The following is a 14,024-nucleotide window of genomic DNA, read 5'->3' as shown; positions in this document are numbered from 1 at the left end:
AAAGAAAAAACGTCACTCCTATCCATTCTGATCCACGAGTTCTCCATCGGTCAGGGAAGACCCTGGAAATTGCGTCCTAGCTGTCAAGATACGCAAGCCAGGGCAGTACGACGTGGAGAGCAAGCTGTTGCCCATGTAGCAAGCTCCCCCTCTCCACGCATCTGATGAACCCAAAGGAATGGCAAAAACCGATACAGTTTGGCACCAACAGCGTTGCAGAAGCTACCAGTCAGTGTTGAACTCAATGTAGGACTGTCTTTAGGACTCCAGCTCCGGAATTTTCCCCTCGGCATTTACTCCCGAAGCCGTCCCCATGAGTCGGTGTAGCCACAAGACAGCGAAGGTTTGAGATCAGAGTTTTCCTTCTCCTAGATGAACTGCCAGCCACGGGTGAAGAGCCCCCCTCTGCCTGAAAGTGCTGGTCCAGATCACACACCAAAACCACCAGCACTGGAACAGACTTTCCCTACATTTAATGCTTCAGCATTCATTTTGGTTTCCTCTACACAGATTGGCTGTGATACTTACTACACTACTAAATGATCACACTTCAAAAAGTACTTTATTAATTGCTGTGTGATATCCTGAGAAAGATTTTAAATAAATCTTTATTACACACTCACTGCATTTTGGGTCATTTCTTTTTCTAATAAAAGAGAAGCACAAAAATGTTACTTTGATATACCCACAACACCTCAAAGCACCTACTAACAAGGAAAGAGCTTCTCATCGTTGCAGGGTCGTGCCGCAGTGACTCAGACCATTGGAACTGTACCTGCAATCATCATCATGTGCTGGAAATTCCAACCAATCTTGTGCTTTCTGCCCAAGTTCAGGAAAAAAGACAGAGGGTAAATATTCGCGGCTCTGCCCAGCAGGATAGCGATCTGGCCGACAGCTGTTAAGGAGCCTGCGCTGCCAGAGAGGGTGAGTACAAAAGAGCTGTACTAAATCACGAACCACACAGGTATAGGGTCATTCAGGGTGCTCTGCGCTCCTCCCCTCTCACCCCACCCCAAATGCACGTGGGCTGGCAAGTTAACTCATCATCGTCATGTGCCCAGTCAAATGACACGTGTGATCATTAGAGATTAATGATCATCAGAGATTAAGGGAGCTAGGGCTTTACTCTCTGGAGAGAAGGAGGATGAGAGGAGACATGATAGAGGTGTACAAGATAATAAGAGGAAAAGATAGAGTGGATAGCCAGTGCCTCTTCCCCAGGGCACCACTGCTCAATACAAGAGGACATGGCTTTAAGGTAAGGGGTGGGAAGTTCAAGGGGGATATTAGAGGAAGGTTTTTTACTCAGAGAGTGGTTGGTGCGTAGAATGCACTGCCTGAGTCAGTGGTGGAGGTAGGTACACTAGTGAAATTTAAGAGACTATCAGACAGGTAAATGGAGGAATCTAAGGTGGGGGGTTATATGGGAAGCAGGGTTTAAGGGTCGGCACAACATTGTGGGCCGAAGGGCCTGTACTGTGTTGTACTATTCTATGTTTTATGTTCTATATCATGGTCTTTGACCATGATTGTTCTCGGCAAAGTTTTCTACAGAAGTGGTTTGCCATCGCCTTATTCTGGGCAGCGTCTTTACAAGATGACTGACCCCAGCCATTATCAACACTCTTTCAGAGATGGTCTGCCTGGCATCAGTGGATGTATAACCAAGAGTTGTGATATGCAACAGCTGGTCATACGACCATCCACCACCTGATCTCATGGCTTCATGTGACCCTGATCATTGGGGGGGCAGGGGGGCTAAGCAGGTGCTACACCTTATCCAAGGGTGACCTGCAGGCTAGCAGAGGGAAGGAGCGCCTTACACCTCCTTTGGTAGAGTCATAGGTAAATTAATTGTCCACGATAAATTCCTGAATTTGTGCCCCACCCTAACCTTGGCTTACCCTACCAGCATACTCTTCCATTCTGTACCCCCCTTATGTATTTTACCCCTTAAATATTATATGCTTTGACCACTCCTTGTGGTAGAGAGATCTACATTCTAACCAAATATAGGACTGGGGGCAGATGATGGTCTAGTAGAGCTTTATAAAATTATGAGAAAGGTAGTGGAGATAGTCAGCCATTTACACCCCCCCCCCCCCAAAGAATGGAAATGTCAAACACTACAGGCCATCACTTTAAGGTGAGGTAGGGTGGGGTGGAGTGGGAAAGTTCAATTGTCTTTCAATGATACATAAACATCCATGAATACAGTCAAACTAAACAACACTTAAAGGAGATTTACCAGGATTTTGTTCAGATTCAGAGGGGAGTCAGACAGTGTTGTGTTCTCTTGCCCAACCTATTCAACTTCAATTGCAAGATAATTCTGAGAAATTAGCAGTATTCCAGGCGTGATAATTGATGGATAAAACTTGATTAATCTACGATGTGCAGATGACACAGTGCTGCTAGTTTCTTCTGGAGAGTAGCTCCAAGAAATACTAGATAAAGTCATCTAAGAAATTGCAAACAGAAGATTGACCATCAACTGCAAGAAGTCTGACAGTATGGTTGTCACAAAGAAGAAAGAAATACAGAAATGCAAACTGAAAGTGGGCACTGAAACAATTAAACAAACATGCAAGCTCAATTACTTAGGGAGCACAACATCTAACGGTAGCGCTAATGTTGGAATTAGGAGGAGAATTGGGATTGCTAAATGCACGTTCTAGTGTTTGAGCAAAATACTAAAGAATAACAATTTCTAAGGGTATGAAACTCAGAGTACTGTGTTGCTACCTTCATTCCACACTAACATATGGAAGCGAATGTTGGACAATATCAAAGTCAAAATGAAGAAAGACTTGAAGCTGCAGAAATGTGGTTTTTGAGAAGAATGATGACTATATCATGGAAGGACAAGGTAACGAATGAGGACGTGTTGCGAAAAGCCGGAATAAGAAGAGGGCCGGGGTCAGCTGGAATTTCTGGGACATATAAACATCTTGCAGTGACTGGAAAAACTGATTGAAGAAAAAGTTGTGGTCAACAGCATGTGATGTTCATGAATTACATCGAGGGATGGAGAGGCAAAAAATCTGAAGAGCTTATTAGAACTTCTCAGATTAAAGAGAGATGGAAGACCATGATCACCCATGTCATACAACACTGCACATAATGATGACGACAATGACCAGGAATTCATTTTTGAACACAGAGTGTGGTCAGTGCCTGGGATGTGCTGCCAGGGAAGTGGTGGGACATTTAGATAGTCAGGGGATGGAGGGATTAGTTTGAGTTGGCATCATTGCCAGCACAGTTATCACAGGCCGAAGAGCCTGTTCCTTTACTGTGGTATGTTCTATGTAACTCAGTGAAAAATAATGCATAACATGCCTGAATCACCATATCCTGATCACCAGATCCTCCCAAGGAGTCTCAGTACAGCCCCATAGGGCAGGTAGACACAGAGCAGTACAGCTGCAAGGATCCTTGGTAGTCCGGGATCTCTAACCCATCCCTTCTATAGAGCACACAACCCTCCCTTTTTCTTACACCTTTGTGTCTATCTAAGATTCTTTAATATGTTCCACTTGTATCAGCCTCTCCTGCTGACTCTGGCAGCGTATTACAGGCAACTTCCACACACTGTGTCCAAAACCTACCTCAGACCTCAGTCATAACCTCATCATTGAGTCAGCACCTGCTGGATCTGAAGTCTCAGTGACAGACAACCAAGAATTTTCTCTTGGCCACAAAAAAACGGAGCACACCTATACTTCTATGTTTCATGAAAGCAACGTTTTGCTAACAGTTTGCATTCTCTTAAACTACCAGTTTGAAAAGCAAGCATTCTCTCAAGAAGCTAAGGTTAAAAAAAAATCTCACCTTCTTTTAAAAAAGTCACTCAATGTTGAATTGAAAGCAAATATCTTTGCATAAGAAATTAAATTTTGTATTCTTCAATAAGAATCAGATTCAGGTTTATCCACACTATCCAGGACATCTTCAAGGAGTGATGACTCACAAAGGCAGCAGTCGTCATTAAGGACCCCCCTCACCCAGGTCAAACCTTGTTCTCACTGCTACCATCCAGAAGGAGGTATAGAAGCCTGAAAGCACACACTCAGTGATTCAGGAACAGCTTCTTCCCCCCTGCCATCTGATTTCTAAATGGACATTGAACTCTTGAACACTTTTTAAATATTTTTTATTCTTGCACTAATTATTTACTCACTTGTAATTTTCAGATTTTTTTCCTCTATCATTATTTATTGCATTATACTGCTGCCGCAAAGAGAACAAATTTCAGGACATATGCCGGTGATATGGAACCTCATTCTGATCATCACCGACATATGCCTTTAGATTTGTTGTTATCCAGCAGCAGTACAGTGCAATACATAAAAAATTAATTACAATAAAAATACAAAAAGAAAAAATGGTGAGATAGTGTTCATGGGTTAATAAACTGCTCAGATATCTGATAAGGGACCAAATGTACAATTGTATCTATACATATGCTTATCATAACTGGTAAGAACTCAAAGGATACAAAAGCTCCAAGAATGAAAATGGGGTTGAAGATGTGATTCTGAAACGTGAACAGCGCCAAACCCATATAGGAAAATATGAAGTTTTCAGCCAGGAAATTCAGAACTTCGAATAACTGAGGAAGACAAATAAATACCGTATTAGGGTACAGTTCATTAAAATACAGCACTACAGATGGTCTCAGTTATTCAGCTTGAAAGCTGCTCGTTGAAACTTTTAATTATTATCATTTTACATGACAACGTCAAATGATCTCCTTAATTATTCATTTATGGAATGTGGTCATGTGTTGTCAATGGATATTTGCCCCTGAATTACTTGGACCCCCGGTGGCTCCAGACTAGAGTCACTTTGCCGTGTAGGACAGCAGATTTCCTTCCTTGAGGTACATCAATGAACCAGATAGAGTTCAAAAGCAGTTTATAAGACAAAGGAGCACTATTAGGCCATTTGGCCCATCACATTTGCTCTGCAATTCCATCATGGCTAATTTACTACCCTTCTCAACCCTAATCTCCTGCCTTAGCCCCAGAACCTTTGACACCCTTACTAATCAAGAACCTAACAACCTTCACTTTTAATGCACCTGATGACTTGGCCTCCACAGCCATCTATGGCAATGGTTCACCATTCAACAGCTTTGCCACCTTCTGGCTAAAGAAATTCCATCTCATCTCTATTCTACAGGAGCATCCTTCTATTCTGAGACTATCCCACTCTATCTAGGCCTTTCAATATTCGATAGGTTTCAATGAGATTCGCACTCCCACCATTCTTCAAAACTCCAGTGAGTACAGGCCCAGAACCATTTAAAGCTCCTCATATGTTAACCCTTTCATTCCTGGGATCATTCTTGTAAACCTCCCCTGGACCCTTTCCAAGGCCATCACAACCTTTCTTAGATATGGACAAAAAAAATTGCTCACATTACAAACATGGTCTGTCCAATACTTTAAAGTCTCAGCATTACATCTCAGTTGTTATATTCTAGTCCCCTGGAAATCAATGTTCATGTTACATTTGCCTTCCTTGCCACCAACCCAAACTGCAAGTTAACCTTTAGGGAACCATGCACTAGGCCTCCCAAGTCCCTCTGCACCTTCAGTTTCTCCTTATTTAGAAAATAGTCTATGCCTTTACTTCTTCCATCCAAATGCATAACCATATATCCATTTCCGTCTGTCACTTCTTTGCCCATTCTCCCAACCTGTCCAAGCCCTCCTACAGACTCCCTGCTCTTCCATCCATCTTTGTATCATTTGCAAACTTGGCCACACAGCTATCAATTCCATCATCCAGATCACTAATATATAACATGAAAAGTAACCCAACACCGATCCCTGAAAACACCAGAAAATAATTTGGTAACTGTGAAGTTAACCAATTATGAGACTCTGTTCATAAATCGCGGTTTATTAAAATGCTTGAATTTAAATTCTCCAGCTGCCATGGTGGGATTTCAATGTGTTTCTGAGTCCAAAACTCTGACTGCTAGCCCAGTAAATCACCCATTTCACTGTTATTCTCCAGTTTATTTACTTAGTACTATTCCTATGAAATATTTTACCATATATCCAAATGCAAGTACAAATATTTTGAACACAATTGTAACTTCCCCTTTAAAGTCAATTGCATTCCTCATCACTTTTCAATGACCAGTAAACTCCAAACAGGCAGGGGTGGGAGGGAGAAGGTAGAAATCAAACTCATACTCATAAAAAGAGCTTTTGGCACATTGGTCTTTATAAATCAGAGTTTTGTGTAAAAGAGTTGGAATGTTATGCTGAAGTTGCACAAACCATTGGTGAGGACAAATTTGGTGTATATTGTGTGAAGTTCTGGTCTACTATCCACAGGAAAGATTTCAATAAGATCAACAGGGTGCAGAGAAAATTCGTAAGGACTTTGTCAGGACTTGGGGACCTGAGTTATAGGGAAAGGTTGAATAGGTTAGGAGCATAGGAGAATGAGGGAAAATATGATGGAGATGTACATAATTATGAGGGGTATAGACAGGGTAAATTCAAGCAGGCTTTTTCCACTGAGATTGGGTGAGACTAGAAGCAAAGGTTATAGGTTTAAGGGCAAAACATTTAAGGGGAACCTGAGGGGGAATTTCTTCATTCAGAAGGTGGTGAGAGTGTGGAATAAGCTGCTAGAGGAAGTGACGGATGTGGGTTGCAACACCTAAGTAAAGTTTGGACAAGTACATGAATGGGAGGGGTACGGAGGGCTATGGCCCAGGTGTGGGTCAATGGGAAGAGTAAGTTGGGCATGGACTAGACAGGCCAAAGGTCCTGTTTCTATACTGTAGTGTTCCATGGCTTTATAGCTCCAGTGACACCAGTGGGGAAACCCATACCTGCTTTGTTCGATCTCTTGATTCAGGCGACAAGTTGTTGTAGGTATAATGAGCCTGTGTAATTCCACAGAAAAGAACTGCAACCACACCTGCAGATGAAGAATGGAAAAGTCGTGAAAAATGCTTTTCACTTTGCGAGCCTTGTTGGTTGCATTACCTGCAGCCATCCCTTCATGCAACCCAATCAGTCATTCTGCTTGGGTATACTTCAATACAAACATGGGCTGGTAATCTGGTTAAACAGGGCATCAATTTATACCTTTTCCAACATCTATGCCAGAGGAGATCCAAACTGAGAGCCTGCTTAGGGAATTCTTTGATCAGGAACATTGATTCCTACTGCAATGGTTTAATGGCTGATAGCGGCCAAAGCATCACAGCACAGAACTACAGTTGAAGTCAGAAGTTTACATACACATAGATTGAAGTCATTCAAACTCATTGTTTAACCACTCCACAGATTTCAAATTAGCAAACTATAGTTTTGGCAAGACGTTGAGGACATCTACTTAGTGCATGACACAAGTAATTTTTCCAACAATTGTTTACAGACAGATTATTTCACTTTTAATTGACTATATCACAATTCCAGTGGGTCTGTGACAACACCGGTGCCAAGCTGTATCAGCCCCACCTTCCCTTGGACAAAATCGGTGGTGTGGAGAGGGGAGACTTGCAGCATGGGCAACTGTCGGTCTTCCATACAACCTTGCCCAAGCCTGCGCCCTGGAAACCTTCCAAGGCGCAAATCCATGGTCTCACGAGACTAACGGATGCCTATAAAAATGTAAACACGAGGAATGTAAACTTCTGACTTCAACTGTATGTATCAATGTCAACAGTAGATCCACTGGCCCAATGGCTTGCAAGCATCCACAAGGAATTAACAATTGACTCTGTCACTTTGACTTGACCCAGCATTTGGTACAACAGTGTGGAATGATAACTTGTGCGCCTGTGGCCTTGTGGGCTTCCCCCAGGTGTTCTGGTTTTCTCCCACATGACAAAGACTTACGGGTTAGTAGCTTATTTGGTCACATTTGTGGGAGTGAAAGAGTTATCATATGAGGAGTGTCTGATGGCTCTGGGACTGCACTCACTGCAATTCAGAAGTTTGGGGGTGGGGTGTCTCATTGAAACTTATTGAATGCTGAAAGGCCCTAGTAAAGTGGATGAGGAGAAGATGTTTCCTGTGGTAGGGCATCTAGGAACAAAGGGCAGAACCTCAGAACAGCGGGACATCCACTTAGAAGGAAGATGAAGAGGAATTTCTTTAGCCAGAGTGTGTGAATCTGTGGAGGCTAAGTCATTGTGTCTATTTAAAAAAAAGGATGATAGATTCTTGATTAGCCAGGGCATGAAAGATTATGGTGAGAAGGCAGGAGAATGAAGTTCAGATGGAAATGGATCAGGCATGATGAAATGGCAGAGCAGGCTCGATGGGTCGAATGGCCTAATTCTGCTCTGTGTCACGGCCTATGTGTGTGCAATTGTTGTAATGTGTGTGCAGCATAGCCTTGTTGGGCTGGAAGGGCCTGTTACCATGCAGTACCTCTAAATAAAAACTGCCGTCACTTGGCATTTCATCGCCACTCTTGTTCGTCATGCATGTTCTACCCTGGTTGCAACTTACCAGTGAAGCCACAGGCTTCTGCCAGCAGGAAGGTGCTCCAGGACATTAAGAAAAACAGTGCCGTCTCCAGGAGTGGGAAGCAGTGCAGTTTGGTGAACTTGGTGACGTGAAAAACAGAAGTTAAGGTAACATCTTCAACTTTATAGTTTTCCCATGGAAGACAGACGAACCCTGCCTTAGAGTACAGATCCTCACTCACACTTGGAACACCCAAGCTCCATGGTCATTGCTGATGAACCACTGGGACCTTGTGCACAGTTACCACAGTAACCCCAATAAGATGGAACTATATTATTCTTGACCTGCCACATCGCTGGCATCCAAGGGCCTGGACAATTGATACGGGGATGCAAGTCAAATCCCACATGGTTGTTGGAGATTTTAACTTTTAAAGTAAACCAGGAAATTTAAAAATAGAACCTGATGTCTATAGTTCCAGAGAACTAGAATATACAGTAAAAGCGAAGGATGGTAATGCTGATGCTTTATAAGGCACTTGTCAGACCACATCTGGAGTATTCTGAGAAGGTCTGGGCCACGCACCCAAGAAAGAATGTGCTGGCATTCGAGAGGGTCCAGGGAAGGTTCACGAGAAAGATCTCATGATTGAAAAGGTTAATGTATAAGGAGCATTTGATGGCTCTGAGCCCGCATCCAGTCCTCCCTGAAATGGCTTAGTGAGCCGCTCAATCTGGGGCAAATCAGAACGGTCAACAATGTCAACTAACCACAAATAAATGAAAAAAAACTCTTGTTGGATCATCATTATGTGTGGTATTGTATTGACGTAGGCGACCTTGGTCTTATCCATGACTGACTGCCCTTGGCAAATTTTTCTACAGAAGTGGTTTACCATTGCCTTCTTCTGGGCAGTGTCTTTACAAGACAGGTGACCCCCAAGCCACTATCTATACTCTGCAGAGATTGTCTGCCTGGCGTCAGTGGTCGTATAACCAGGACTTGTGATATGCACCAGCTGCTCATACGACCATCCACCACCTGCTCCCATGGTTTCACATGACCTGATCGGGTGTGGGGGGGGGGAGGAATAAGCGGGTACCACACTTTGACCAAGGCTGACCTGCAGGCTAGCAGAGGGAAGGAGCGCCTTACACCTCCTTTGGTGGAGACGCACCTCCACCCCGTTGGGTACTAGTTTCATAATGGCAAAAAAAAATGCACGATAATCTAGGACCAGTTCATTAGTAGTGTTTAGGGAAGCCTCTCCCTTGATAGTTGACGCTATCTTGGGAGTAATGAATCCAATTTATTAAGGTGAACAGAAACAAGAAAAACACCTGCTTTGTTTTCCCCTTTTATGAAAAATAGAGTTGGTGTCACAGTGGCTGCTTCTTGTTTATCAAATGAATTCCAACCAAGCGCAGCACAGTGGCAGAGTGGAGACTCCCTCCACCCAACTCAGTGTCGGAGAGCCAGGTTCAATTCTGACCTCAGATGCTACTTGTGTTGAGTTTGCACATTTTGCGTTGAGGTTTTCGCCTGGTTTTTTTCCGGTTTCCACCCACTGCCCAACGTAGGCCGGTAGGTTAACTCAGCCAGTATGTTGGTGAGTGGTAGAACCTGGGGGGGGGGGGGGGGGAAGAGAGGGGAAGGGAAGAAGTGTGATGAGAATTTTCTAAAAAAATGGGATTAACATAGGATTAGTGTAAAAATGGGGGCTGATGCAGAATCCTTGGGCTGAAGAGTCATTTCCATGCTATAGATCTCTATAATTCTGTGGACATTTTTTAAAAAAACTAGATAGAATTTGAAAGAATGACATTTCCAGATAGAATTTGTATTACCACCTGAATAACACAACTGCACTTGTTGACTTAAATTGTTAGGGATCAAGTTTCTGCTTGAGGCTGAACTATACTGATGAAAATTCCACCAAAACTGCTTGAACTTTGAAAAAGATATATATGCCTTCCTCTTTGCTATGCACCCTGCCCGAACCTCAAACAATGTTTCTGCTCAAAAAGGCAGTGGAATGCAAAGCTTGCAAGATTTAGCATAATCAGGCTGCTGAAAAGGGAAACACCAGCGATTCTGCTGATGCTAGAAATCCAGAGCAACATACCCAAAATGCTGGAGGAACTCTTCAGGCCAGGCGGCATCTATGGAGGGAAATAAATAGTCGATATTTCGGGTCCCGATGAAGGGTCTCAGCTTAAAATGTCGGCTTTTTATTCCTTTCCGTAGATGCTGTCTGATCTTCCGAGTTCCTCAAGCATTTTGTGTGTGTTACACTATATTTAAAAAAGAAATTTGCTTAAAAAACATCTCTCAATATGCAAGGATGTAACAAAATCTAGTTCGATTAAACACACTTTCAGCTGTATTAATCACAACATTTTGCACTCTTTATGAATAAATTTTCTTTAAAATAGCTTACAAGAAAACAGTATACTTCCCTAGTTACACTAGGGTACAGTCAGATCCTCAACTCTTTTCAGTTGAAAGACAATAAAAAAAAGTGAACCAATTGGTAACTGCGGCTGATATCAATCCCTCAATAAATTAAAATAAATTATTTTGGTTATTTTTCACATCCCTGTTTCTGATCACAAATTAGTGGCCACGCTTCCTATATTAAAACAGTAACTATGATTGGACAGTAGCTCACTGGGGGTAAAACACTTGCTAAGTTCCTCTTAAACACAAGATAGCGCAGATGTTGGAAATTCATATAAACACGCACAAAATGCTGAAAGAACTCAGCAGGTCAGGCAGTATCTCTGGTGAGAAATAAAAGGTCAGCATTTTGGGCCAAGTCCTGATGGCAGCTCTCTGCCCAAAACGTCAGCTGTTTATTCCTCTCCATTTAGATGCTGCCTGATCTGCTGAGCTCGTCTAGCATTTTGTGCCAAGTTTCTCTTCCTATTTCTCCAGGCTACATCCTATTGTTTGGCATTTCCTCCAAGACCGTAAATAAGTTGAATTCATGGAAACTTCCCAGTTTTATGGGGAGGAGTCAACTGATTTTACAATGCCTAGTGCCAAACAATGTTACGTAATTCTACAATATTTTGTCCTTGGTAAGCTGATACTGGGGGGAATTTGTCTCTGAGATCAGTACAAAAAATCCTGCAACATTTGCGACTAGATATAGCACAATTGTTCAGATGACATTTTAGATTTCCTATCCTATATGAGATTTCTTTTCCTTGTTCCATTGGGCACAGACTCAAAAGAGCTTTGACAATAGGTGGGAGGATGGGTGCTGAATGTCTACTCAGCACCCATGAGCAGGAAGAAAGAAATTACAATGAACGTGTCATAAGCACCTTCTCACTATGTCAATCATAGACTCAAATCAATCAAAGCTGAGGCTTGATAAGGAACTGGTCAGGCTGCACTTGGGAGTATTGAGAGCAGTGTTGGGCCCCTTATCTAAGAAAACATGTGCTGGTGGGGAGAAGGTCTAGAGGAGGTACATGAGAATCATCCTGGGAATTAAAGTGTTAATGTATGAGTAGCATTTGATGGCTCCAAAACTGTACTAATTGGAGCTTTGAAGAATGGGTGGTTGGGGTGGGGGAGATGTTCTGAAACCTATCAAATATTGAAAGACCTAGATAGAGTGGATGTGAAGAGGATGTTTCCTATAGTGGGGGAGTCTAAGACCAGAGGGCACGTCCTCAGCATACAAGGACATCCCTTTAGAACAGAGATGAGGAAGAATTTCTTAAGCCAGAGGATGGTGAATCTGTAGAGGCCAAATCGTTGGGTATATTTAAAGGGGAGGTTGACAGGCTCTTCATTGGTAAGGGTGTCAAAAGTAACAGGGAGAAGACAAGAGAATGGGTTTGAGAGGAATAATAAATCAGCCATGACAGAATGGTGGAACAGACTCCATGGGCTGAATGACATCATTCTGCTCCCATGTCCTTTGGACTGTGTAGTATTAAACCACTGCTGAAGTTTGAGCACATATTGCATGTTAAACTCTTCCAAACTGATCCTAAAAACATTTATCCTTGGAATGAGGACAGTGTTGATTCCATTTGCTTCGCCCTACCCGCCTGCCAGAAATAATTGCCCAATGACTTGTATTAGGCAGCATGATAGCGTAGCACTCTTATAATGCCAGTAACCCAGGTTCAATTCCCGCTGCCGTCTGTAAACAGTTTGTACGTTCTCCCTGTGACCATATGAGTTTCCACCAGGTGCTCCGGTTTCCTCCCACATTCCAAGCACACACGGGGGGGGGGGAGGTTAACTGGTCACCTGGGTGCAACGGAGCCGTGCGGATCACTGGGCTGGAAAGGCACACACTGTTGTATCTCTAAACAACTAAATGAGTATGCCTGCAGAGCTGGGGGTAGCAAGAATGAAGCAACCGGTTCTCACTGTTCTCCCACCAACCAGGATTACTCACTGACGCAAGAGATTCAGCTGATGCTGCAAATTCTGAGCGTCATTCCAATTCAGACCAGCTCTGGTAGGATTGGAGTGTTTGACCAGTTGAATGTTCGCCAAACAATACAAGTTACAGAACAGCACAACTATTTCCCCTAAAGAGAAATTGCCACAATCAATCACACTCAAGGACTGCTCCAGGTCTTGGCCTGAAACGTTCGCTGTTTATCACCCTCCAGAGGTGCTGCCTGAGCTGATGAGCTCCTCCAGCATTTTTGTGCGGGTTGCTCGGGATTTTCCAGCATCTGCAGAATCCCTTCTGTTTTAGAAATGATTCAGCTGTTCTCCCTCTCTCCTTTAATATCTTTGTATCCACAGGTACATCAATAAAACAGCACATTAAGTCTTCAGGAATGTACGTTCTTTGTAGCTTGGTTTCACCAACAAGAAATAAATGTTTTAATCTCATCAGGTTGTGCTTTCTCAACAGTTGTGTAGCAGCTGACAGTAAATCACAAGCCAACGCTGACAGAGTCGGTGCTCACCCATTTCATAACGTGCACCAAGAATGGGATCTCCGTGGTCCTAAGCAACTGTCTGCAGAGTTTAACAGAGATTCTTCTGGTGAAACAAGCCATAGCAGCAGCTCAGTTTGGTAACACTGATCACGGGTTCAAGCCCCACTCCTGATATTTACATTCTCCAAGCGATTTTTTTTTAAATTTTTAAAAAATTTATTGGGATTCAGCTCAGAATAGGCCCTTCTGGCATTTTAAGCCACGCTGCTCAGCAATCCCCCCAATCCAATCCAAGCCTAATCACAGGACAATTTACAATGACCAATTAACCTACCAACCGGTAAGTCTTTGGACTGTGGGAGGAAACCGGAGCACCCGGAGGAAACCCACGCAGTCACGGGGAGAACGTACAAACTCCTTACAGACAGCGACAAGACATGAACCTGGGTTGCCTGTAAAGTGCTGTGCTAACCACTATGCTACCGTGCTTCCTCTATTGCCCTTTATTGGCGGCTGGCACGCCAACTAAAAATGTGCATGACCAGCACCTACTGAGCTGGAGGTGTGCGGAGGATTCAGGAGAGTGATCCACCACCCCCAAGACGAAATAATACTAATAGTAAGGATAATAATAATGAATAGC

At 43.1% G+C, this 14,024-nt stretch overlaps 1 protein-coding gene across 2 annotated transcripts in view; it reads right to left on the bottom strand.

Moving 5' to 3' along the window:
- Positions 1–14,024, bottom strand: part of slc9a7 (solute carrier family 9 member 7) — a 168,029-nt gene that overhangs the window by 48,280 nt on the left and 105,725 nt on the right. For both annotated transcript variants that reach the window (XM_072262709.1, XM_072262710.1), the window contains exons 8-11: positions 8,499–8,604; positions 6,866–6,954; positions 4,505–4,618; positions 776–887 (exon numbers count right to left, since the gene is read on the bottom strand). In XM_072262709.1, coding sequence (XP_072118810.1) covers positions 776–887; positions 4,505–4,618; positions 6,866–6,954; positions 8,499–8,604 — 421 coding nt within the window. The remainder of the gene's footprint in view (positions 1–775; positions 888–4,504; positions 4,619–6,865; positions 6,955–8,498; positions 8,605–14,024) is intronic.

This window comes from Mobula birostris, chromosome 7 (genome assembly GCF_030028105.1).
Source record: "Mobula birostris isolate sMobBir1 chromosome 7, sMobBir1.hap1, whole genome shotgun sequence".
Classification (NCBI taxonomy): Eukaryota; Metazoa; Chordata; class Chondrichthyes; order Myliobatiformes; family Myliobatidae; genus Mobula; species Mobula birostris.
This window is presented reverse-complemented; position numbering and strand designations above follow the sequence as displayed.